Source organism: Cyanistes caeruleus, chromosome 4, assembly GCF_971803275.1.
Source record: "Cyanistes caeruleus chromosome 4, bCyaCae1.hap1.1, whole genome shotgun sequence".
In the NCBI taxonomy this organism is placed as follows: Eukaryota; Metazoa; Chordata; class Aves; order Passeriformes; family Paridae; genus Cyanistes; species Cyanistes caeruleus.
Window position 1 is genome coordinate 76,480,769 of NC_141704.1, and position 26,280 is coordinate 76,507,048.

Sequence of the window (26,280 nt, forward strand, 5' to 3'; positions counted from 1 at the left end):
TTGCTTGTTAAAGAAACAAGCTTGTGCTTGTTCACAGAAAAGGGAAGGAGAAAATACGTGCTTTGAACAAAAAACAAAAGGTGAAATGTATAAAACTGCCACAAAGTGGGGGGAAAACCCACCTCCCCAGTGCCTTTCAGATCTTGTGCTGTAACACATTTGAATGTAACAGGTTTAAACTTTAACTCCTTTCTGTATAGTAGAGGTTCCAGATCAAGATTCTTGGTGGGAGGCTAAAAATTTAAATATTTCTATGCAGGATGAGGAAAATCTTCTAAAAAAAGTGAATGGACTTTTGGAGGAGCAGCAGCACCTTAAGGATAGATTAAGTGCTCATAAATCTGAGCTTACAAAAAGCCAAAATGAAGTTGAAGAGTTCAGAAAGGTGGTCATAACTCTTAATAGGTAATTCCTAATTCTACTCCTGGGAAGATGACTAATGGGATAATATTTAGAAGGGATTTACTGATCACATATTTGGATTTCTCTTGTTTTGTTTTCTTGTGAAAGATTTATTAAAGACATAGTGATTTGCAACTACAGTGTTCCTTAGTTTAACAGTGTTTCAGTGTGTGAAGGAGAATATTTCAAGAGAGCCATCCCATAAACCATATAAAATTATTTTATTACCTGCCTAGTCTTAGACTCACTGTGATCTCTGACCACAGATCTCTCATCTGTTGTGGTGAGTATGTAGTAGCTTGCAGCTTGACTGGGGGCATGTGAAGTTCCCTTGTAGTTTGACTGTTTTGTTTTACAGTGTGTCTGACTAATGGGAATATTTTTATTTTCCGATTTAATTGTAATTTTTCCACACTTTTCTTGTGTTGAATACATTAAAATAGTACTAACTGTAGGTCATTGTTTTGTCCTACTGTTACATTAAATCAACTCCATTGTGTGGACAGTTTATACTTCAGTTCCATTGTGCTTGCTTATTATTGATGTCCCTTTATCAGGAGTCATTGCTGTATTTAAAAACCCTATCATGTTGGCACAGTAGGTCTAGGAAAACTTGGGGAATCTTGATGCTATCAGAGGAGTTGGCTGCAAAGAATCAAGCTGTTTCAAGGAAAGTAATGATAAAAGATACTTGATTACATGTTAAGGAATCAAATCTCCGTACATGTTAACTAGAGTTAAACAGAACAGAGCTGGGCTGTAATTAGGAAAGATGGGTATTTGAATGTGCATTTCAGTGAACTTGGCAGTGTACTGCAACTGAGGCTTCCTTCGGAGTAATTTGGGAGAATGGAGAGGACAGCAGAAGTACAGCACCATTTTCCTATGTGTTTGATGGGGGTTACTGCAGAGGAAACAGCCCTCTTGGTGTTTGGAATCTGCTTTCCATGCTGCATTCATCATGCTGTTTTTCTGTGGATATTATTAGCAGTGATGTTTTCACTTTTGCACTGTGCCTTTTGTGCATGTAGAGAAGCCACAAAGTTGCAGAGGGAAGCTACAGCTCTAGAAACATCTCTGGAAGAGAAGAGATTAAGGCGACATAATCTGCTGCTTGAATGCAAGGTGCAGGACTTGAAAATCAAGCTACTGTCTGGATCACTGGATGATATCAGTGAAGTAGAGGTACATAAAGTGTTTAGAAGAAGATAGATATTGTGGAGGAGCTCTTACTCACGAATTTAAAGTTTCTTTTTCTTTCCCTACAGGACTGTTTCTCTTACGTAGTAATTTTCAAACCAGTACACTCTATTTATGTGACCATGTCTCTTTCATTCAAAAGAGCAATTTATTTTTGTAGACAGAAGTAGTGTTTGCAAATATTTTTGCTTGTGCTCAAAACATACTCTTGTGAAATATATAAAATCTTGTGGTAAAAGAAAATTGGTATGATAATAAGTAAGAGGATATACAGGGATCAGTTCAGAAATGTAAATTAATATGTTATGTGCAAGAGTTGAGATATTTGGTCTATCATCCATAATGTAAATGCAGTATAGAAAATCATCCTTTTGAGTTCAGCAGTTGCTGATGTTCACAGAAATCAGGGATAGGCTAAAATAGAAGCATTCCTTCTATCTGATGACTGTCCCTTGTTATTTGTCTCCATCTTCCCTCTTTTTCCAACATACTTTTTGTGAGGAGAAACAATCTTTCTGCACTGTTACAAAAGAAATGAACTGTGGGTTTTGAAGAACTTATAACAAATCTGTGAATTTGGTAGGAGTCTTGTTGAACCCATTCCTTAGAAAAGTATTTTTGCCAGAGGATAGGTGTGAACTGGGCAGCAGACAAAATGCAGGCAGTGAGGTGGGGTGGACAGTCAGTGAAGAGAAAGAACAAGAAATAGTAATGATAGAGGATGTAGGAACTCAGCTCTCATTGTTTCTGAATAAGGAAGAGAGGAAACCAAGGCAGGGAGCAGAAGGAATGGCAATGTGGATTCTTAATTAACCTCACTGAGAAGACCAGCAAGACTTAGTTCTGAGAAAGATTCTTGGTGGGAAAGGGGTCTAATAATGAGAGATAGCACATGTTTAATTTGAGGGAAAGTGACTGAAATTCAGGCTAGAAGGAGTAGAAGATTCTCTGCTTATGCCATACAGAACTGAAGCTCCTCGATTCTTTTTGGAAAGAGGAAGAAATGCCTCGGTTTACACACTTCAGCCTTCTCTTGGAAGGGATTGAGGCATCAGGATGTGTACATCTTTCCAATCAGGAGATTTACAGTATGTACAGAGTTGTAAATATGTAATAAACAGATTGTTGCTGCTTTTAACTTAGCTTCAAGCTGAGTTCAGCAGATGTTTTCATCCTCATTTACAGGTGCATGTGTTAATTAGGCTCATGAGGCCTTAACTGTTCACTCCATTTGGTCCAGGGGAAGAGACATGGATTAAGTTTACCTCATGACATGTTACCAGTGTCTTCTGATTTTAAAACCTTTTAATGAATTTGTTTTACTGTTTTAAAGTTAACTGTTGTGTTTCTGAATTGGAATGTCCTTCCTCTTATAGCTAGAAACTGAAATAGAAGGCACCCAGACTCTATCAGGGATCTATGAAAGGGAAGAGGGAATTCAGATAGACTACAGTACCCTAGAAGCTGACCTAAAGGTAATCTTTTCTGTCTGAAATTATTAGGGTTTAAGTGTTTGGTTTTATTTTTGTGAAAGATATTTTATTTGTTGTTTATTTTGTTCTTCACCCTGGTCTTAAATTGACACTTGATAAAACCATTGCTAAGATGAAGTGCATGTCTGTGTGCTCTGGTTTTGTACTTATGACGTAGCATTGATGTGTGGGATCTCTAGATAGGGCAGCTTCCCATATAACTGGCTTTAACTTGCAGCTTCCCTGAACCACAAAAATGGCATTGAGAGACTTATTATAATCTTGATTTTTTTATTTTTTTTCCCCTTCTTCCTTTACTTTCTGCCTTGAAGTTCCAACTATTTATGTTAAGGCTCAAAACTTCAAGACCCAAGGATGGCTGGGGGGGGGTTGTTCACTTTGTTTGTGGCATTTGCCGAGACTGAGGCTTCCCATCCTTCCCTAACAGCCCATAAGGCCACATTTTCTCAGCAGGTTTTGCAATTTTTTTTTCCTTTTTAATCTTGAAGAAAATAGTTAAATGTCAGAAGAACAGAGCAAAGGATGAATCTGTCATCAGTAGAACTTACCTCAAAGAATTTACTGAGAACCTCTTCTTTAAAAACCAAGGAGTGAAGCACTAATCCTGCTCCCATGTTGTATTTTAAAGAGGGAATTGAGGGAAAATAATTGTCTCCCTGTGTTTAGAGGTCTTGGAAAAGAAAAGTGAGGGCCTGGTAGATTCATTGCAAGAACTAAGACCTGGGTGGCATTTTCAGTTGTTTTTCAAGTTAAAGCTATTAATGATTGTTTCAGGAACCATGAGTGCTTGCTGTATGTATTAAAATGTGTTGGCCTAAAAGCAAATTAGATTGCTCTATTGGTTTTCTTTCTTTAGCAACTAGAATCTGATAAAGATATAGAGGATCATGTGAAGGAAATGCAGCAGGAAATCAAATCTAAAGAGGTCACATTAATGAAGACAGCTGCTCCAAACCTGAGAGCAGGAGAGAAGTTACAGATAGCTCGGGACAAGTTCCAAGAATCGATAGACGGTAACACTGAGTCTTTCATGTCAGTCACTTTTGTGATTCTACCCCTAACTGAAATTCTTCTTGGGGTTGGTCCTGCTGGCTTTGCCCATTTCAGATATTAAGATATATTTCTGTGGTTAAGTGTTTATCCTCAGTTATCTTTTTAATTATATGTAAACAGTTCTTTAACATACACTTGAGTGTGCAGTAGTTTGTTGACAACGGTTTGAATGATTGGGAAGATACTTGTTCCCCACACGACATCATAAAATGTTTTTACTTGCTTTCTGAGAAGTACTGACTTTAATGTTAAAATTGCTTAAATTTTTCTTACATAACTGAAGGAACTGTGTATGTTGTCCAAAACTAACACATGGGCATTTCTGCAAAATGATGACTATCTTCAGAGAGTTTTGAATGTATTAACTATGTAAGAAACTTAAGGGGCTCTGGAGCTGTACCAGGCCAGTGCTGGTGCTGCGTAGGGCTGCCTGGTTCCCAGAAGGAAGAACAGGAGAAGGACATTGTTCCTTGCTCCAGATAAATGTGGCACAGAGCAGATTGAATACATCACAACTTTGCTGGTTTGTGGGTTCTCAATTTGAAACATGGAAGGAAAATCACACTATTATATTGGTATGTTCCTTTTTCTACAATAATTTTCTTTGATCTTGCTCATGGTACCCATTATATATTTGCTCTGTGTATTTGCTCAAAGACTTCTTAAGAAGTAATTCCTGTGATTTTGTTTTTCAATAGCTTTTGAGACCAGCAGAAAGGAGGCCAGAAGATGCAAGCAGGAATTTGAAGAAGTGAAAAAAAGGAGATATGAGCTGTTTAGCCGGTGCTTTGAGCATGCCTCCATCGCCATTGACAGGATCTACAAGAGGCTTTGCAGGAGCACTAGTGCTCAGGTGTGTCAAGCTCAGGGCTTTTTGCCTTAAAGGCAAAGATGCTTTGTTACCTAGAAAAAAGTAGCACTACTGGCTTCCAAAGACAGTCTCTATGCTTAAGAAGAAAACTACAGAAATAATGATGACAGAAGTTTAGGGTCAGGGAAGGAACAAGCAATAAGCCAAAGTATGCTTGACATTAGACAGAGGGAGATAATCTGTGAGCAAAATTTGGAGCTATTCAGCTTGGCTTAGTTTTACTCTTTGCTTTTTAGCAGACTTGTTAATTATCAGAACATGAGTGTGAAATTATAGTGGTTTAGGTTTGCTAATTTGAGTCCTTCATTTTAAAATAAGATTGGTTTACACATCAAGTTATATGAATAATAATCACTAGTACAGACAACTGAAAATCATGAATCAGTGCTAGTGTTTTGTACAGGGTCTTGAAGCACCTTCTACTCTGCCTAAATATTCAGAAAACATAAACAGACATAATATGTTTCCAGCTTTTAAGAAACATGTAGAAAAATTGTCTCACATTTATCTTTGTTACTGTTCCTGTATTAATACCAAAAGTCAAGAGGGAACTCCCAAATGCTTTGGTTATGTTAAATTCCATAGGCTGTGGAATATTTAAAGGATTGAACTGTTGTCTTTCTTAAGATTTTGTTTTCCTTCAGCATGTTGTGTGTGGTTTTATTTTCTTCCATGATGTCTGTGATCTAAGAGGAGACATTTGAAACGAGGGTTAAGTTAGGAAATTTCTTACCTGTCTCCAGTTGTGCAGAGGGGGAGGAGTCTGTATTATTTTATTGTCTCTTCTATTAATGAGAAAAATAAACCATGTAGCAAAGATCTTACCCATCATACTTTTAGGGGTAAGGAAAAATGGTGGTTCCTTTAAAATAATGGTATTACATTTTGTCCCTTGGAACCAAGATACAGAAAAAGGTACAGAAGTACAAAGTACAGAAAAGGACTTTATTGCAAGCAGTCTTTGTCCAGCTCAAATCTAGGTTCTGTAAATCTAGCCTTTCACCAAAAAAAAAGACAGTTTTGCAAATACATTGTCTTCCAGGCCATAAAAGAAGAAACTTGTTTTTGAAGTCTAATACTTAAATAATTAAAAAAATCAAAGCAGTTACATAAAATGGTGGTAAAATCAAGTTCTATAACAAAAGTTCAGTAGTCAAAAGTTTGGAAATAACAAATATGTGGCACTATTTCCATACTGGTTTTGTTACTGAGCCTCTTGGTTCCTTATGGTTTGTTAACAAAACCATATTCTCTGGAAGCTGGACACTGCTCCTTTCAGAATGTGTGAACAGGTCGCCTGAAAGCGAAGCAAACTCGCTGGTTTCCTCACTAGCTTAGTCAGTATTTAAACCTAAAAAATACCCATCTAAATAATTTGATTAATCTTACTTTTAACAATTAAGTGTATTTGTTTCCAGGCATTCCTTAGTCCTGAAAATCCTGAGGAGCCATATCTGGAGGGCATTGGCTTCAACTGCGTAGCTCCAGGCAAGCGCTTTATGCCAATGGACAGTTTGTCAGGAGGGGAAAAAACAGTGGCAGCCCTGGCTCTCGTGTTTGCCATACACAGGTAAAACAGCTGCTGTGGGATTATCCAGAGGAAAAAAAGAAGTATTAGGGTATTCTCCAAGTATCTGGCCAAATAGGTGATAGAAAGAGACAGCATTATGCTTACATGCATTAAAAAAAATTCTGCTAATGGAGTGTTCAAGCATTGCTGAAGTCCTTACTCTTCATCTGTCATGACTTTATATATTCAATGTAGAACTTCATGTTAATTAAAATATTAACTGTTAATTGTTAATTTCTTGTCTATTATTTAATGTTAAATGATACCTAACTACTTAGTTTGCAATATTATTCTTGTATTTTAATTATTTTCAACTTTATTTATGGAGTAAGTAATTACAATGTTGACTAACATTTTGGTATCTCAATGCAAAATACTGTCTTGTTTTCTGCAGCTTTCGTCCAGCTCCTTTTTTTATTTTGGATGAGATAGATGCAGCACTGGACAACACAAACATTGATAAAGTAAGTTGCTCTTTTACCAACAATATATGGTACTTTTTGTAGAAGGGTGGCTACTTCCATTGCAGGGTGTTGGGATACAGAGATTGATTAGCCTGCCTGAACCTGTTTTAAATTAGATTGGATTTAGGGCTGAAATAATGAGTCAGTCCATGAGATATGGGACAAACTTAAAATTTAAATTCCTTAATCCAAGTGTGTTTGATTGGTCTCAAAATTGGGAAGGTGAGAGGAGGTGGTGAAGAGTGTGAAGGTGTGCAGGTGTGTTGTGTCATAACCCTATGTGGCACAGTCTGACTTGGAGGGCACCTGGGAATTGTGCTGCTTGGAATTGGTAAGGCCTTGGAATTCCGTTGGCTCTGAGAAGTAGCAAGGAGTGTGTCTGGATGTGGAAACCAAGTCATTCTGTCACTGGAGTGTTTAATATCATTGGCTTAGTAACTATTTTTGGCTTAGCACCCATTAAGCTGTTGCTCCAGTCATTTTAGTCACGTGACTTTTCTTGATTTAAACGCCTTCTTGCCCTCTCAATTTCTCTGTCCCTTTTTGCCAGTAACTGTTCAATGTAACAAGAACCAAGGCTGGAGCACAGAGATTGCAGCTGTGGATGGCAGCCCCTGGGAGGGGGGAGGCTCAGAACAGGGGGATTGTTTGTAGGGAGGAATCCTAAAACTTTCCACATATGCCTGGATTTTCTTCTGTAGAAGCATTTTTTTTTTCAGAACAGTATTTCTACTAGCATTACTGCTTATGTCAGTCTTGGTAAAGCCTAACAAAAGCAGTTGTTTAAACACCAAACATTTTGGTTTTTCCCTTGAAGGCATTAACTGTGATGTGCCAAGTACCCCAGAGTTTGATTGGACGGTACCTCTGGAACAGATAGCTGGGAAGCTCTATCACTTGTGCCTGCCACATAGAATTCAATTTCTTCTTGGAGATTACTGACTCACTGTGAGAGGTTCCTGAACCTGAATTCCCTAAATAATCCTTGGGATGCAAGTGCACAAGGGTTAGGCAGGCCCTGAGGTTGTTTTAACTTGGTGCAGTGTGTTTCAGCAACGTCAGATGGGATGTAGTGGGGTTATAATGAGGATCCCTAAGGAAACTTCAGGGTTTGGCTCTCAATGACATGATTAAAAACAGCGTTACACATCACACAGCACTTCTGTGACCTGAGCTTCTATCACATACTGCTCTGCTTATGAGTCTTACTTGGGACTACTCTAAGATAATGTGTTCCAGTTAAATATGGTATTGTGTTTTCTGTGTGTAACTCTTTCTGGGCTCAGATGTCTCAAGGCTGATGACTTGGAGCAGTTCAGGCTGACTCCAGGCTTTCCTTTGCTGTTACACCATTTACTGCTGAACTTCACATTTCTGTTCTTCATGGAAGCTGTGGTGGGTGCATCAGGTGATGAGCACTGCCTGTCTCTGTGGCTCTCTGGGGTGGCTGGCTGATGTTTCCTGGCTCTGGCTGGAGCTGGGCAGGGACCCAGATCATGTCTTTACATGGTTGTTACCAGGATGACTTTATTAATCCAGATAAATTCCTGTTGCAGTTAGACATACCCCAATCCTGTACACATTGCATGAAGGTGAGGATTTCGGGGATGTTGCCAGCTTTCCATATAGGCTACCTATGATGCATTAACAGAGCTGATGGTGATTAATAGAATGCACCAGGCATTTTGCTGCACTTTGACCCTCTGAGGAGGCTCATTCTGCCTGGCAGAAGAGAAGTCCCCTTTACGCCTAAGGATGTGCTGAGCACCATTCTTGTCAAAACATTGGAAACAAAGAGGTGGTTTTGCCTCTGTGCATCTGGATTTCACAATTCAGTTCAAAAGGAGCTAAAATTAAATACTGAAAGTAAGCAAAATTGATCTGTGAAAGATTGTTGCTTGTACTCACTGGTACACATTTTTTATTGTGAGAAATTAAACTTTTTCCATTATTTCAGATTGATGATGTATTAAAGCAGATCTCTTACTAATTGAAAATATATTCTGAAATTATTGTGAAGTTTGTAACTTACTTGCCACAGTTTTTCCAGTAACTTTCTAACAGTTCTTTCATTAAAAAATTAATTTCCATGTCACATAGAACTGTGCAGGCAGAGGGCTCATTAAATACGTACTAGCTTTCCTTTATCCAGAATTTTATTTATATTGGGGGACATTGCAATACTCACCAATTAATAACTTGAATTTTGTACCTTTGAGTTGCATTATCATTGAGAAATTTGCTGCTGTCTGCAGTGAACTAATTTAAGATTGTTATACAGCCAGTAACAAACTTTTCACTTTTCTTAAAACTTATTTAGAAATTTCCACCTTCCTTTCTAGTTATGTAAAGTAAAATCGTTATTCATTGACACTAGTGTCTTTTTATAGCTTTATTCATTAGAATGAAACATTATTTTCTTAAGTATTTTCAAAAAGCAGCACATCTGAGGGGTTGTCTTAAAACCATGCAGAATACCTGTCTTTTAGAACTGGTTTATTTCTCATTTTAGCAATTTAATTTCATGATGGAGTTCTACATCTAGCACAGTTCAGTCCTTTCCTCACCATTTCCTAATCACAGCATTGTTTCAGGTTGCCAGAACTAACTGAAATACTTGGTTTCTTTCCAAAGGTCTCAAGTTTCATTAGAGAACAGGCACATGAACAGTTCCAAATGATAGTTATTTCCCTGAAGGAAGAGTTTTATTGCAAGGCAGATGCATTGATTGGAGTGTGTCCTGAGGTAACAGTTAATTATGGTTAAATAATCCACATGGGGTTGTTGAAGTGCTGGTTGCACCTGAAGTGTTGCTCCAGTGAATCATGCACAATTGGTGAGTGGGTGTGTCCTGCTGTGCAGGTACCAGCTCCAGGGAACTTCCTTCGGGGAACTCAAGCTTATGATTGCATCTCATAGTAATGAAATGCTTATTTCAAGTACCAGAAGTGTGTTACATGGTGTGATCCTCCCTCTTCTCAGCACGATGACATTATGTTCAGCCGAGTCCTGACCCTGGATCTTACCGAGTACCCAGAGGGGGAAGAGCAGGACACAGCAGAGAAGCCCAGCCATGGTTCTCTCTTCGAATAGCACATGGATGGTGTCAGGGCTGGGTGACAGCAGGAGCTGGGCTCACAGCTGACTGTTAAAACCTGAGTTTGAATGTGGCTATTAGATGTTGACTGGGAAACGTTCATTTTTCAAGTGAAGCAGTTTTGCAAAATATTAAGGGAATCAACTGCTACTCCTTGTTGCAGTTTTGTTAAGGAGTGGGAACCCAAGGCTGTTTCTGAGGTGTGCACACTGGTACCCAAAGCTTTCATTCCAAATAGTTTGGCTGTACAAAGAAGGGCTGGAGGTTCATTTCCAGAAGTACAGTATCTCAAAGCACAAGCCTCTTACTTTCCTTATGAAAATTCCATAGTGCCAGCACACTGTTCAGGTGCTCACTACTCCAGTCAGGACCTTCTGTGTTGTAGCTGCATCTATTTGCCTTCAGATAGGATTATTTCCTCTTTTCTAAAACAGTAAGGTACTGGAATGTGCTCGTTATCTTTGGTGACTTCTGTGACAACCAGAAAGACTTCAGTCTTCCACTGCAGCCTTACACAAGTATTCGCTAACTGTACAAAAACCTGTGATGCAGCTCTAGAGCTGTGATGTAACCTTGAAAAATTTCACCTCTGAGCTATTTCACCTCATTCAGAAGTGGAAATAATGAGTCAGATGCTATAGAGGCAAATGAAATTAATATAGAAATATAGAAAAATGTTTTTTACTATGCAGCTGTCACAGTACACTGAAGTTGCTTTGCTGGCTGTTTTTCATCTAAGCAGCTGCAAGTTAATGAATTTTTCATCTAAAGTTAATGAAGTTGGGTGCAGAAAACTGAAAGCTGGAATCACTTTATCTGGCTTATGTTCCACCTCTGTGCTGAAGAGGTTCCCTTTCTTTGTGATTGTTCATAATAATTATATCTTGTGTTCACAGAGCAGGTTCCTTTTGTCCTATGGGTTGCTTACACATCCCCTGCTTTATCACGTGCTGTGAGCCCTGGGCTTGTGCTGGGCCTGCAGGGATCCTGCCTCAGGGAGGAAGATTGTCTGAGCAGGGGTGTAACATGTTTCACAGGAATACAGATGTTCGTCAAGCACTTGAGTTATTGCTACACTTCATTGAATAAAATAATTTACTCTGACACGAGTCAGCATCAGTGCCTTAATTCGGAATTTGATAACAAACTGGGATGTGCTGCTGCCCACAGCGGCAAAGATTTTAGCTTCAGATAAGCATTGTTTAAGTGAGAGGTGTGGCTTTAAAGCCTGAGAATGGTAAAATTCCATCCTTCTTCCTCGGGAGATGTGCCCTGTAAGCCCGGGAAGAGTTGGCCCACCCCAGCCGCGCCTGGGGTGGCAGTCCAGGGTGTTCTGATTGGTCCTGTGCCCCTGGGCTTTCTTCCTTGCTTATGTCTCTATTAGTCCCTAACCTTAAACCCCCACCCTGGCCCTGCCCCATAAAACCTACCATCCTTCCTCTGTTCTGGGCTCTCTGTCTCTGATTTAAGCTGAATAAACGGTTTCCTGAGCTTAACCAGAGACCAGTTTCGTTGAGTTCTCATGCCAGTCGCCAGTAACTGTACCCTCTCTGGACATGATCCTGCAGCCCCAGAACGCAACAATAGATGTGTTAGGAGATAAAATAACCCCTCACTCTTTGCTTTTGAGGAGATGGGAGGCTGCTGAACAAGCTACAGTTCAGCAGTATCTACAAGGGAAGAATCACCAGTGCTGAGTGTAAGCTGATCCTTACCAAGGGGAGGGATGGGATTTCCTATTGTGGACCCAACTTCAATGGCCGGGTAAGGAGTTGCATTACTTTGTGGTTTAAATAGTGGTAGTAATCAGGGTCATAAATACATCACTGCAAGAGATGAATTTTGCTTCAGCTTGAAACAACAGATGCAGTGTTCTGAGCTGATCAACAGGATCACAAGAGCCTGGCTAGTCACTTTCCAAAGCAGCCCATTCATACTGATTGTACAAGCTTACATTCGAAGGTAGTCTCACAGATAATGCTCTTTGTGATGCTGAAAGACAATTTTCAGAAATGATCTTGGTGTAGACAGACCCTCTCAGAGGAACAGGGTGGCTGTGGCATGTCTGAAGGCTGGCAGGAGCACAGCAGCATCCTCACAGTGCACCTCACTAAAGCTTTCTGTCACAGTGAACTGTAGGTGTTGGTTGTGTGAGAAGGGAGTGAAGACCTGCCAAACCACAGTTCAGAAAGGTCACCTGCCAGACCCACCCTTTGCCCTCCCTGTAAAACCCCAATACAATGTGATCTGCTCTCTGAAGGCATAACAGAAATCTTTAGCAAACAGCAACAGGGAAAACTGACAGGAGCAATCCTTCAGCCCTGCCAGGTACACCTGTACTGGCATGTTGGGGGTTAGATGTCTTTCTTTTCGTTCCATCTCACCTATGGAATTTTTTGCCCATTAGTTGCAGGGAATCCTGATGGCTAGTACTTGTGTGCTTGAGAGAAACAGGGTGTTCGGCTGGGCCCAGGGGGGAAGGGAAGGGGAGGGGCAGCTGGGGGCTGGCTGGCCTCACACCCCGTCCTGCCGGAATGTGTGCCAGTGCCAGGCACCGCCATGGAGCTGCTGATCCACCTCAGCCACCAGCCCAGGATCTCAGCTCATCCCTGCTGTTCCAGCTGAGTGTTCCTCAGAGCCCTGCAGGAGCACCGGGACTGACTGCCCAAGGGGTTTCTGAAACAAAGCCTCTCCTCCATCCCTTCCCGTCTCAGCCGAGAAAGCTGCCACGGGGTCCCTGGTTCTGTTTTGTTGTTAAAGCTGTAGTTATTGTTGTTTGTGTGCCTTGTTATACACACTAGTAAAGAACTGTTATTCCTATCCCCAGATCTCTGCCTGAGAGCCCCTTGATTGCAAAATTATAATAATTCAGAGGGAGGGGGTTTACATTTTCATTCTAAGGGAGGCTCCTGCCCTCCCTAGCAGACACCTGTCTTCCAAACCAAGACATGGCATCAGCAAAAGGTGATGTCAAAGAACAGCCCTGGACATGCTCTCCTGCAGACACTGAGATGAGAGCCCACTGACGGGAAAACTACACGTGATTACCAGTGCTAGCAGCTGCAGTGGGAATTCTGTCTTGCTGCCAAGTACCTGGAAGTACCAGGTACTGCTGGGCCTCACCTTCACCCTTGGACCAGTTCAAACGAAGGTGAACTTACACACCAGGAATTTTACCTGCAGACAGATCCTTTGATAATAACTGGGTTTCATTCCACTGCAAGACTGTTACCTGCTGCCCAAGCAGCACAGTCTGTGATGTACCAATATTTAAAGTATTTCCACAGGAACCCACTGCAGAGAGGTCAGGGAGCGCCTGCTGTCCCTGCAGATGCAGCACTGTTCCAGCCTTTCTGCCCCAGGTGATCTTGTGCTTTGCCACACAAAGAAAAAAACAAATCCTCATTCCAAAAGTGGAAAGTAGGTGGGTCATCATTCTGTGGGTTCCATAAATGTGAAACACTGTTCTTCAGGACTTGGGGATCAGAGACTGAAGCCTGCAGGACCCCTGAAGAATCCAGAACTTCAGCTGATGGGAGAACTGAAACCCCTCTATTTCAAAGGCAGGTGTGCCAAGAGGCACTTTTACCAGATTCAAACGTTGTGGCTTAACTTAGAGAAGAGTTTGGTCCAAGTGGCTTCACACAGATGCAACCAGAAGTTGCATTTGCTTCTGTCTGACCTTGCATATCCTGCCTGTGAGGTCTGGCAGTGACTCATTTGACTCTCAAGCTTTACACACATGACTCAGGGCTTTAGAAAAGAGAAAGCTAGTATGTGCAATTTTATTCCACTTAAAATCATGGAAATACCAGCTCAAAACTCTCCATGCAGCAGATGTAAAACACCTACTGTTAAAAAGCTTCTGAGGTGGGCCTTGGGTGTTTGGGGTTTTCATTCAAGAGTGGGTATATCATTATCTGACTGCTTTATCCTCTTAGGAGAATCAGTGCCACTTTCTCCTAACTTCCTTTTAGCACAGTCCACACATGAAGTTCCTGGGGTGAGAGAGGGGAAAGAAAACAAATTAATATTGCTACATCCATGTGTTTGGTGTACTTTTTATTTTAAGCACCAGCTAGCAAGATACAATCCTAGTCCCCTGACGTTCTCATATTTGGATTCTGAATTACATGTAACATTAAACCTGCTAAAGGTCTGGGCACAAGCTCTCCCCCAAAACTGACACAAACAACAGGGACTCGGCTCAGGATTCAGCTGCCTTTTGCTGAAGCTAATTTAACACCTATGGAGCTCACACGTGTGTCTGGATCTCTTGTTCAGATGCCCCAGCTTGAGTAGGAAGACTGAAATAGATTACCCCAGTGGTCCCAACCTGAACCATTCCTTAAGTCTGCAACAAAAAATCATTGGTGTAAACTGCTGTTGGAAGTACATAAACAACATAACTGAAGAGTAACATGAATGGAATAGAAATTCCTTCAAAACCTGAATATTCACTTAGATTTTGTGGAGTATTACACACAATAATCCTCTAGGGTTTTTTACTTAATCTGTATTCTGAACTACAAGTAAAGAGGTGCTAAAACTACCTAAAGATGGTGCCACCAAGTTAGTAAAGGAGGACTGTTAAGAGGGATGTTAAGAGGGACTGGAATAAATTGTACTCAAGGTTTTGGTTTCTCTTCTGCCTAATTGTACTTTTTGAAAATGGGATTTATGAACTCAGTTGAGAGAAAGGTAAATTTAAAATCCCACTGGAATTACAAAACTAATCTCTGACTTTACACCTGCACTTATGTGTCTTGGAGCTTGTGCTTTTTGATTGGGAAAGAGCAGGGGTTTCACCTCCTGCACTGCCAAAGGCCCTTACATGCAGTACCGAATGATACTCCTATACAATTTTGATGTTGTCTGCAGCAGCACAGATCTCTCAGGAATGGAATCTTTTTTAAGTTGTTTCACTATATTTTTTCCATCAACTTGAATGTATTATTGCTTGGGTTATTCATAGAAATACCACAAAGCAACCTGAACAGCTCAGCTGAAAAATCACCTTCAGTACCACACCCTTGAGATTCACTCTTCCTGACCCCCTTAAGGAAGGCTTTTGGAACAGAAACCTGTATTTGGAAATATAAGCCAAAAATCTCATTGATGTTAGCATGTAAAAGCTCCAGAAAATGTATATAGAGTTACTAACATTGACCAGAGTATTCTGAGGTAATACTATCATTTGTCATTTGATAGACCTGAAAAGGCTATCAGTTACCTGCTGCTAGGCAGAAAGAAAACCAGAGTAAAAAAAGAGCATTCAGCAAACTTTCAGAGCTAACTCAGAGCTCTGCACAGTAATTATTTAATTACTTTGGAAATAAGAGGGATATTTTTCTTGTGTTGGTACCATTATGGAACTTTCTGTGAAAATAAAAGCATTACTTACCCAACAGCGTTGTGCTGTCCACCCGTTCAGCATCTAGAGAAGTGTAAGAGACATCAGCAACACACATGAGCATCCAGGAAGTTTTTATACTTTTATGCACCATCCCAAAACAGCAAGGTTGTATCTAGAATCCCAGAATGGTCTAGGTTTGAAGGGATGTTAAAGCTCATCCAGATCCACCCTCCTGCCAGGGGCCAGGACACCTTCCACTATCCCAGGTTGCTCCAAGCCCCATCCAGCCTGTCCCTGAACACTTCCAGGGATGGGGCAGCCACAGCTTCCCTGGGCAACCTGTGCCAGGGTCCCACCATTCTGATCATAAAAACATGTCCTCTCTAATCTAAATCTCTGCCCTTTCAGTTTGAAGCCATTCACCATTGTCCTGTCCCTATGTGCCCTTGTCCAAAAGTCCTTCTCCAGCTCTCTGGGAGTCCCTTTAGGCACTGGAAGGCTGCTGTAAGATCTCCCTAGAGCCTCCTCTTCTCCAGGCTGAACACCCCCAGTTCTCACAGCCTGTCTCCAAAGCAGAGGTACTCCAGACCCTGATCTTTGCTGCCCACCTCTGGACCTACACTTCCAGGAGCTCCATGTCCTTCTGATGCTGGGGACCCCTGAGCTCAAGGCAGCTCTGCAGGTGGGATCTCACCTGAGCAGGACAGAGGAGCAGATTTCCCCCCTCCCCTGCTGCCCACACTGGGCGTTCAGCCCAGCACAGGGGGGTTTCTAAGATAGGGTCTGTCCAGCTCTCACCCACCAGCACCCCAAAGTCTTCACCAGGGTTGCTCCATCTGCTCATCCTCAGCCTGGATTTGTGCTTGTGATTGCCCTGACCCAGCTGCAGGATCCTGGCCTTGCTAAACTTGGTGATTGCACAGCCCTACCTCTCCAGCCTATCCAGCGCTCTCTGGATGTGACCCCTTCCCTACAACCACAGCCCTCAGCTTGCTGTCACCTGCTGAGGACACACGAGCTGTCTACATCCCTGTCAAAACCATTACATGGTTCTGATCCTAACACAGACTCCTGGAGGATGCAGCTTCCATCAGTTTCCATCCACACATAAAACCACTGACCATCTAGCCCATTTTTTACCCACATTCCCCAAGTCTTCCTTTTTTCCATTTTGAAAAGTGGAGATTATGCTGCTTCTTTTCCAGTCAGTGGGAATCTCCTGAGTTGACACAATTTTTCAAATAATATGGCAAATCAACTTCATCATGGTTTAGCAGATTGAGAATTCCACCAGGACATGATTACTCCATCCCAAGTTACTACCAATCCTGACCTCAGGTCCAGCTGAGCCTCTCCTCTGCTGGGCTCTCCATTACCTCTCCTAGGAAGTGGTCCTCAAGGCATTCCAGGATTCCTGGACTGCTTGCAGTCTGCTGTGTTCCTTTTCTAGAGAGTGTCCAGGGGCCTGTAGTCCCCACTCTGCATCAGGCTTATTTTGGTATTGCATTTCTCATTTCTTTAATACAGCCCTTTTGACAAACTCCCCCTGCTACATTTTAGAATAGAGTTTGTAAATAGACACAAAAAACCAAACCCTGACAGTCTGGTGATGTACAGAGCAGTTCTGCACACCTGAAAATGGTTTTGTTTGGGATCTTGACTTATAAACCAGATCACAAGATTTTCAAATCTGAATAAGGTCTCTCTTGCAAGTCTGATGCAAATCAGACTGCAGACAAACTTCCTGAAATCTCAATGGTGTGATAAATATTTTTTCTAGCCTTCAAGGAAAGAAAAACATAATGCAGTCTAATTGGAATATTCATCAAGTCACAAAAACCAGGTTATTAATTTGGGCATGCACTTTTCAGGGAAAGGTCCCTGCTATGCACCACCTGGGAATAATTTTAGACAAAACATTTATCATTTCACTGAAATGATAGATAAAAGAGCTGTCAAATAGCAACTCTTCCCAAGGTAATTCAGTGATTTTCCTCTGTTCTCTGGATAAACCAAAACAGAACTGTCCTTGTTTGGAAAACATTAAAAAATATCTCTTTCCTTAGACACACAATTGTTTCTCTTTGTTCTCTTCAAAACCCTATGTGTACTAAACAAACACTTATTGCACTGATTTAATTTCCTATTCCATGTTCAGTCAGATATTGTGGTTCAACCAGTTTATCCTGCCAGTTAATCCCTTCAATTCTCTTAGTCTCTGTTCCTGACAAGTCAGATTTCTGATAATGTAATACTCAATAAGCTGAAGTAGTTCACGTCATAAATATATGTTAGTTAAACATCTTTACCAAATACTAACAAAGAGACAAATCTGGAATTCAAGATTAAATTTTCAAGAATTCACAGCCCTACAAAGTCCAAAGATTTAAAAAAAATACATCTAGTTAAAGTTTGGCCACATGTTCCAACTCTGCATGTCCCTCACAAGCAACAAAGCTGCATATAAGGCCAGTGGCTCAGATCAGCTGCAGTGTTTAGGCAGGACAGACTGCCTAGTACCTGCTCCAGGTTGTGCTGCTGAAGAGGCCACATTACCTGGACTTCTCTGTTTGCAGATTTGAGCAGCCAGATCCTGGACATACTCTGGGAATTGTTGGAAGCAGTCCCCATAGGACACTACTTTTATTCCATGCAGCAGCATGTCTGCCTGGAGCTTAAAAAAGTGGTCTTCGTTTTCTTTAAGCACCAACATGTAATGTTCTAGATCCACTTTGTTCTTTACTGTGTAAAGAAAAAGAGCTTGGAATATCTGGTCGCGCAGAGTCTCTCCACAACCCAAAAACAAAAAAGACTTGGTTCGGTACAAGTTCTGAAGAACCTCCTGTGAAAGAATAGAAAGAAAGAAGAGCTCCATTTACTTCAGCAGACAAAAGCCAAGGTCAGAACTTCTAAAATACATCAGCCAGAAAAGGACCAGCAAAGCAGAATGTCACTAGTGACCTGAAAAAAGCAAATATTTTAGGACCAGGCCAAACTGACATTTCATAACCATTGTTTCTACACAACAACAACAACAAAAAAAATAAAAAAAAAATCATACAAATATGGGAGTTGGAACAAGACAATCTTTATTAAGGTCTCTTCCAACCCAAGCCATTCCATGGAATTTAAATGGGCATGTAAGTGTTGTCAGCAAGGGAATTTAAATTGAAAGAATTAGGGTGACAGAATATTGCATTCCTGTTAGGTCAATCTCTAAATAAGGAAAATAAATATTCTTCACCAAATATTTGACTTCCTATGACAGCTAAGACAACATTAAGTCCAGGATCCAGAGCTGGTACCAGTTTAAACCCCTAAGAAACCTAGCAACCATATGATGATGAATCCTTGTCCTGGTGTCCAGTATTCTGAGGCTCTTGTTCTTTCCAAAGATAAATACAAACTGTGACACCCAGCTGAGGGGTTTGGTTGTGATTTACAAAGCCACAGTACCCAAGGGCATACACTGCCCTGGCAATAGAGCCACCTATCTGAGTAATTCTGAGTAACTCTTTTGGTCCCCAAGTATTTCATTTATAAGATCCCACAGAGCCTTAGGTATCTTGTCTGCAGTGATTACAAGAAAACTGGCAAAACATAATCAAAATTTTAAAGAACACACAAACCATGACTTCAGGATCTTGAGTAACATCTTTGTATCCCGAGGGATCAAGCACCATTCCACAGGGATCTGTATATAAGCCGTGAATATGAAGAACTCCATATTTTACATGGCCCCTTGCCCACTGAAGAACCTAAAGCACATCATGCAAGATACATCCTTTTGTTATAATATACCACACTCACCATGAATCTGCAAAACTATACAGCTGAACTGACTTATAAAACACCTGAAGTAGAAATAAGTCCTTTTCCACTTTCCTACAGCAAGAGGTTGTAATTACTAATTAAACAGCTCGCTTTAAATGTAACAAAGATGTGATGGCTGATACTGCAGCTGTCTCTGGCTTTTTGGGTTAAACAGCCAGTCAAACAAAAAGTAAGTTCCAGCAGCACTGACAGAAAAGGTATGAACAGCAAATTAATTACCAGCCAGGTGAAATTCTACTTGGAATTTTAACAATGACTTTACATAAGTTAAATAATTTGTGGGTTTTTTCCAATAAATGGCAGAGTACTAGTTAACAAACATGTCACTGAAATTCTCCTTATCAGATTATTCAGAATAAAGAGATATGTAAAAGAAACATCTGGGAGTCTTCTGTAGCTTATAAACATGCTTTAACAATTACCAACTTTTAGTCTTGACTCTTTAAACAGCAAAACATCTTTCAGTGCAGCTAATGTGCTGATTTGTCATATATTAAGTCTAATAATTTTACTGCTCTCATCGTACCTTATCCTTATCTTTAAGGTCTAAGGATTCCATAGGTTTACCCTGTTGCTGACCAAATATTTCAAGCAAATTATCATAGTTTGTAGTCAAAACCATCGTGCCTCTTTCCATAAGCCTCAGGATGGATTGCAGAACCACAGGGTTCTGAATGTGTTGTTCTAAATTATCAAACACCTCCATTAGGCAGTCCTGGAAGAAGTTTGGCTTCGTGTCGCCGGTACGCTGAGGAAAGAGGAGAGGAACACTCCATCAGGCCCATGTGCCCTGTTACAACTGCCTCCCACAGGAACCCACTGTCCATCGGTCTACTTAATGCCAAAGCATTCCTGTAAAAGAGGGCTTGAACAGTACACCAACCAAAACCACCCAAAACAAATCTCAGTTTGTTCCAGAGCTCTTGCCTCTATTTAGTGCAGCTCCAAACAATTCCCTGGGTTTCTCAGGAGAGCTTGTAATACAAGTACAATAAAACAACACTAAAATTAGCTTACCCTGGATTCAGACTAACCAGTATTTTAACAGTATTCAGCTATTCAATATATCCTGGATATCCCTGGGATATATTATTAAAGGAGGGACAAGGAGTTCTGTTTATTCATTCCTGGTTGAGAAAACTTGATTAATGATTAAATCTGTTATGAACACATGCAGACTTATTGTCACCTCAGCCTACACCTAGCCCTATGTGTGTCACCCAGATCATTTCAGCTAGAAGGAAGACTTGACAAAGGTCTTAAGACATTTTGAAAACCTCTGGAAATTCAGATTGATGACTGAGAATGGGAATGCGTGGGCTGTCCTCGGGGAAGTGTGAGCTGCACCAGTGATTCACAATGTGTGGCCCAAGGTCATCAGTAGGCTCAAGGCCTACCTGTACTTTCAGGGTCTCCCCAGTTACAGCCACAGATCTAGAAATTCCTCTTTCATTTCTCAGAAACATTACAGCAAATATTTAATAGTCAAGACTCTTGTTTGCATTAATTCTGATGAATACTAACTTATACTAAAACTCAGGGATTTTTTAGCCTCCCCAAAATGTACAATGGGTTGTATGATTACTCACAAAATTTGCATTTTCACCAGAAAAAAAATCAACTTTTGGAAGCAGTGTTTCCTTAGAACAAAAGCACATAGTGGGTTTAGAAATTAACAGAGGTTATAAACATACTCACTGGCGACATCTTCCTGATGAGATCATGCGCAACCACAAGCAGGTCTCTCTCTTTGATTACTTTGTTACGGAATTCAGCAACATCCCCGGGGTGCAGTACCTCCAGCTGCTCAGCTGCTCCGAGGACAGCCTCAATGCAGCTCCTCCAGGAGCAGAGTGCCGGGATTCCTGGGGCTACTGCAGCACTCACCCCCGTCCCAATTACCAGGAGAAGGTCCTGAGGCTGCTTTCGTACAAGACTTTTTAAGAATTTTCTTGAACACAGAAAACAAAAATGTTCATTGTTCATGGTGCATTTCCTGGCTTGCCTGAAGAGCTCAGGGACTGACTCCAGAAGTTCACCTGAGCCATCAGAACTTCTGCAAAACACCAACCAACCAGCAGGAACAGAGTTCTCCATTCCTATACAACAGGATGAGATGAGCAGCCACAGAAGCTCATGGCCTCCCCCAAACCAACAACAGCCTAGAAGCCTTTCTGCCATTTCATATAAGTAAATGTGCATGGTTAATGCCAGCCAAAACAAGTTGACAACTTCAGATCTCTACTATCTCTGAGATCCAAATTGACAATTGCCAGGCCACTGAGTAAGCCAAACACCATTTCCAATGAAAGTTTGAAAAAAGTAAGCAAGATTGTCCAGTGACTTAACTAATACATGTGTGATAGAAATTATGTGGAACTATTTCAAAGAGACAAGTCACAATATTCAAAAAATACAAACTTTTGTTTTTTCTGGGAAGAGGTGGAATATTTTATTCTCATTTATCATCACTGTAGATATGTGAACATAGCAGTCATGCTAGTTCAGATAAAGGGTTCATCCAACTCACTATTTAGACATTACTACCTACAGATCTCTCTCAGAGGTGTGTTGGTGTTACATCCATATTCTCTGCACAAACAAGCACAGGGAACTGTGAGGAAAATCTGTCTCTCATGATTAGTCAGCAAAGAAGTGAAAATGCACATAAACCATACAGCAAAATCACTTCTGTGCAAACAAGTACAGAACCTCAGAACGATCCTGACTTTCCAAACTACCTTTACAGATCTTCAGTTCCAGGTAACGTGGTAGTAAAGATGATTAACACCTCTTATTTCACAATCACCTGAAACTATCTAGGTCAAACTATAATGTTCAATTTGAAACAGCCTCAAGAAAAGCAATAAATATATAAGTATGGCTGCCAACTAGTGCCCACAAATAAAAAGTACTTGATGACCCCATGCCTTCCTGCAACATTTACCCCAAATTGTTTCCTCTCATTATTTATTTTCCATATACAATTTGGGTGAGCATGAAGTACTTGGTCAATGAAAAAACAAGCTTTCACGATAATTTCAAGTTTTCAGGCATGATGTTGTTCTTGTATTCAGTACTCAGTAGTTTATTCCCACTGTGGTTTCAGCTTTTCACTAAGAGACAGCTTTGTATCAACTCTAATACAAGTTACCTGAACTTCTGCTCACTTCTAATTGTAGCCCCTTCTGGTGAATCCATCTCTGAGCCCTAAATAAAACAAAAAGTAATTCTTAATGCTTCTACCTTAGAAAAAGCCAAAGCCAAAATCAGATGTATTACCGTTGACTTTTTTCTCTTTATTCCTACCAGCTACTTTAATATCAACGCTCCATGTGTCACATCCCAGTGAAGCAAGGCACTGATGGAAACAAACCTGACAAAGGACAAGTGTGCAAACCCAGCACAGCTCCAGTTACGCTTCCAAATGCCACAGGCCTGAGATAACAGAGATGCAGCTATTCATGCAGCTAAAAAATACTTGTGTCTAAACTCAAGATAAAATTTATCAGACACACTAAAACTACAAGTCATTTGAAGTCAATGAGTTTCTTGATTTCATTTTTTTTTCATAATAATCAGTTTATTCAATCCAGTTTGTGGAAACCAGGCTTCCACATGACATCCTGCTCACAAGAAGCCCTCTGAGAGCAACCTGGCTACATGACCATACTGCAGGGTATGACAGATTTTATTTAAAAATAAATAAAATATTTTTCTCTTGCTGAGAAGAAGAAAAACAACTTATTTCTCTATCATCTATTATGTCTTCAGTACAAGAAAGACTAGATCTTGGCAGGAGAACTGATATAGGATCAATTCTTAGAAACCCCCAAGTTCCATTACATGGGCTTATTTTTTTATGAGGATGTATTTTTTTGTTTGGCTTTGAGACACAGATTTTGGTGGTGGTGGTGATGGGAAACTGCAGACCCTAATCCCTCAAATAATCATTGTGCCAGAGCCAAAGGCTCCTAAGGTAACTGCCAACTCTTGTATTCATGTGCTGGAATCTAATGTGGAAGTAAGAGGCTCCAAATTTGGAGATTGTTTGCCTAACATAAAAACCCAAACCAACCAACAAAAATAAATAAATAAAACCACCCCAAAAAATCCCAACAAAACAAACAAAATTTTCAAACCCACAAAAAACCCCAACCAACCAACTCCAACCCAACCCAACAAAAGTCCAAAACAACCCCCCCTAAAAAACCAGAAAAACAAACCCAAACAAAATCCTCCCCACAGATGTTTTCAGCAAATGTACTCATGGTGTCTTTTAAGGACGAAAAACCTTTTCTTGTTGTAATATTTATTTTCTCTGTACTCCCTTCCGTGACCAACAGTATCCTACAGAGGTGCCCCACTGTCATCATTAGGACATCCAAAAATCAGGGCAATAATCTGTCTAGGGCAGAGCACTTCAAAATCACACAGAACCATCAAGGCTGGCAGCAACCATCCAGATCATCAAGGTCATCACCCCAGCATCACCATAATCACCCCTAAAACATGACCCCCAGTGCCACAGGAGTCCTTCATACATGGGAACATTATGAGTGCACAATGCAAAAACAACGCAGGAAGGAAGGGCAACTTACTTTTGTGGAAAAAATAGTTCTTATCTGATAACCCAATTGCAGAAAGCTTTAGTAATGGTAACTCCCCACATTTAATAAAAGCATCTCACCACGGGCTGCTGTCGATACCAACATTTCAGACCTCGCTGCTTCCTTTTAGCTCCTAAAAGGAGCTTCCTGAAAGGCGCAGCCGTGCAAGGAGTGGGAGCAATGATCCCCCAATCCTCACAGAGAAATGGCTGCGATGGGGGGGGGTCAAATCTCCCCGTGGTCCGAGTACTGGGAGCTGCTCTGGAACATCCTCCGGGACTGAGCACAGGTTTGGGCAGCTGCTTTTCAACACGATTTTCTCACGGCAGGCTGGAAGTGGGAGCCCACGGGGACCCAGGGATGTCCCACAGCCGGGACAGGAGCAGGGTCCTTACTCCCAACACAACGAGGACATCGAAACAACTTCTAATCTCACATCTTTCCTGCTCAACACAATCCGTTTCTATCAGTGAAATAAGAGCTCTATTCACCGACTGAAACTCCAGGTCACCAGGCTGACCCGACGAAGCGAGTGTTTCTAGACTCTTTTATATGTGATAATAGCCTAAAACGTTCAACCCAAAATGCAGCTGTGGGAGAAGGAATGCCCTATCCCGAGCCCGCAATTCCCTCCGAGAAGAACCCCGCCGTGTTCGGGAGCCGGGGCGGGACAGCCGGGGCTGCCGGCCCCAATTCCCGGCCTGCTTCCGGGAGCGACCCGGACGGGCTCCGGGCCCGAGCCTTCCCGCCGCCCGGGAAACAGCCACCCCGCACCGAGGTTCCGCGTACCTCCGACAATCACATTCCAACTAAAATCTGCTCCCAGACCGCGGCCGTTCCCCTCAAACCCCGCGGTGGGGGGGCGGCGGGGAGGTGAACGCGTCTGTCCCCTAGGCCCCGGTCCGAGAACGGGCATGGGACCGGCCGCGGATCCCGAAAACCCCTGAGGGGCAGGAGTACCCACCTGCGGGTCTGTGTGAAGTGCAGCAGTCAGCTTTCAGCTGCCGGAGAAAGCGAACTGGCTAAGGCGCATGTTAAGCAGTTAAGTGCTCTGAAAACGTACTGCTGATGGAGGTGTTAGACAAGAGACGGCAGCGTTACCTTGGATGGCTCTACCGGCGGCACGGCGGGGCTGCCGGGGGTGGCCGAGGCATCATGAGGGCCGATGCTGTGCGGCCGGGACAGCAGGTGGCACAGGCCGCCTTGGGCACGGCCACCTGCAAGGAGAGCAAGGAGTGCACACAGCTGCCTCTCCAAAGTCACATCGCTAGCAACACCCACAGCGCCTCCTCCCTTCCAATCCTCTCTCTCTTTTTCTTTTTCTTTTTTTTTTTTTTATTTTTATTTTTATTTTTTTAAGCTTTTAATATCTTAAAGCCAGAGTGTAAAAACTTCCAGGTCCTTCAGCACAGTTTTTTTTCTGGTGTTTGGTTAACAACATTTAGCTCAGTTGCAGCGTTTTTTCCTCATCAGAAGTCCCACCTCCCTTTTGTGAAAAACGAGGTTCACATAATTTTTATAGAATTTAAAAGTTTAATAAAAAAAAAAATAATTAGGAGAAAAAAATAAAGTATACAGATACAGCCAGGTGTCTCTGCATTCAGCCGAGAGAGCACACCTTACTAACAAAGAGTTGTCCCTTAAAAACAGAATCCTACTACATATCCATAAATTCTCATACATATTCATACATTCTTCTTAGGATATTTGGTGTTCTTCTGTTTAATTTTCTCTTGCCCCCTTCCCAATAGATCAATCTTCTCGGCGCCATCGAGATTTACATTCCCTGATACCAGAAATGCAATAAATTCCTTCCCCCAGAGTTCTGGTCACTGCTGTCTTCATCTGGATAAGATAGTTTACAAAAGAAAAAAAAAGGTCTCCAGCTATCTTTTTCAGTCTTTGGGTTATACAGACAAAAGTAGTTTTTGTTTTAATGCTATGTCATAGCTTAACATATATGTATTATACCACTATTTCTAACAGAAATAAAGGAAACTATGTTAATACAACAAAATTTCCCATTCTTATACACATAACATTCATTTTAATATTTGTGAAAAGCCAACAATATAATATATAACTATAACACTTTGAAGCACCGCGCTTTAATCCTGGCAGTCTGACGGGTAAAGTCAAAGGACACTGTTACAGACCTGAACCCAAAAATTCCATTTGCAAAACTATGTTGAAAATGCAGAATTCTCTGGTTTTAATTCCATAACTGGAATTTTCAAAACTATGTGCGGAAGGAGTTCTCCCTTGTGAGGGTGGTGAGGCCCTGGCACAGGTTGCCCAAGAAGCTGGGGCTGCCCCATCCCTGGAAGTGT

The 26,280-nt window shown here is 41.4% G+C and overlaps 2 protein-coding genes across 31 annotated transcripts in view; one reads left to right on the forward strand and one right to left on the reverse strand.

Annotated features, from left to right (window-relative positions):
• SMC1B (structural maintenance of chromosomes 1B) overlaps positions 1-11,254 on the forward strand; it is a 31,858-nt gene extending 20,604 nt beyond the window's left edge. For both annotated transcript variants that reach the window (XM_086885351.1, XM_023919073.2), the window contains exons 17-25: positions 260-405; positions 1,434-1,587; positions 2,979-3,077; positions 3,952-4,108; positions 4,847-5,001; positions 6,438-6,589; positions 6,984-7,053; positions 9,688-9,798; positions 10,036-11,254. In XM_086885351.1, coding sequence (XP_086741477.1) covers positions 260-405; positions 1,434-1,587; positions 2,979-3,077; positions 3,952-4,108; positions 4,847-5,001; positions 6,438-6,589; positions 6,984-7,053; positions 9,688-9,798; positions 10,036-10,146 — 1,155 coding nt within the window. In that variant the 3' untranslated portion in view covers positions 10,147-11,254. The remainder of the gene's footprint in view (positions 1-259; positions 406-1,433; positions 1,588-2,978; positions 3,078-3,951; positions 4,109-4,846; positions 5,002-6,437; positions 6,590-6,983; positions 7,054-9,687; positions 9,799-10,035) is intronic.
• Positions 11,255-13,904: 2,650 nt separating this feature from the next.
• SIRAL2 (SIR2 antiphage like 2) lies at positions 13,905-25,386 on the reverse strand. Of its 29 annotated transcripts, none has more exons than XM_086885373.1 (10): positions 25,052-25,214; positions 24,915-24,972; positions 22,495-22,550; positions 21,039-21,291; positions 19,867-20,088; positions 19,136-19,264; positions 18,063-18,348; positions 15,555-15,587; positions 15,168-15,234; positions 13,905-14,148 (listed from the first exon to the last, which is right to left on the reverse strand). In XM_086885373.1, the coding sequence occupies exons 3-9, from the start codon at positions 22,539-22,541 to the stop codon at positions 15,209-15,211; spliced, it is 996 nt and encodes a 331-aa protein (XP_086741499.1). In that variant the 5' UTR covers positions 22,542-22,550; positions 24,915-24,972; positions 25,052-25,214; the 3' UTR covers positions 13,905-14,148; positions 15,168-15,208. The 29 variants fall into 29 exon arrangements, with proteins under 29 accessions (XP_086741499.1, XP_086741489.1, XP_086741495.1 ...); XM_086885363.1 differs by having other exon boundaries at positions 21,039-21,439; positions 25,052-25,207; XM_086885369.1 differs by lacking the exon at positions 24,915-24,972 and having other exon boundaries at positions 25,052-25,386.
• Positions 25,387-26,280: the final 894 nt, after the last annotated feature.

Excerpts from the sequence above, each read along its gene's own strand:
- SIRAL2 (XM_086885353.1), bottom strand. The coding sequence starts at position 21,437 with ATGGAGAACTCTGTTCCTGCTGGTTGGTTGGTGTTTTGCAGAAGTTCT. Across the intron at positions 20,089-21,038 it reads TCATCAGGAAGATGTCGCCA|CGTACCGGCGACACGAAGCC; the intron begins GTGAGTATGTTT and ends CTCTTTCCTCAG. Across the intron at positions 18,349-19,135 it reads CTCAAGATCCTGAAGTCATG|GAGGTTCTTCAGAACTTGTA; the intron begins GTTTGTGTGTTC and ends ATTCTTTCACAG.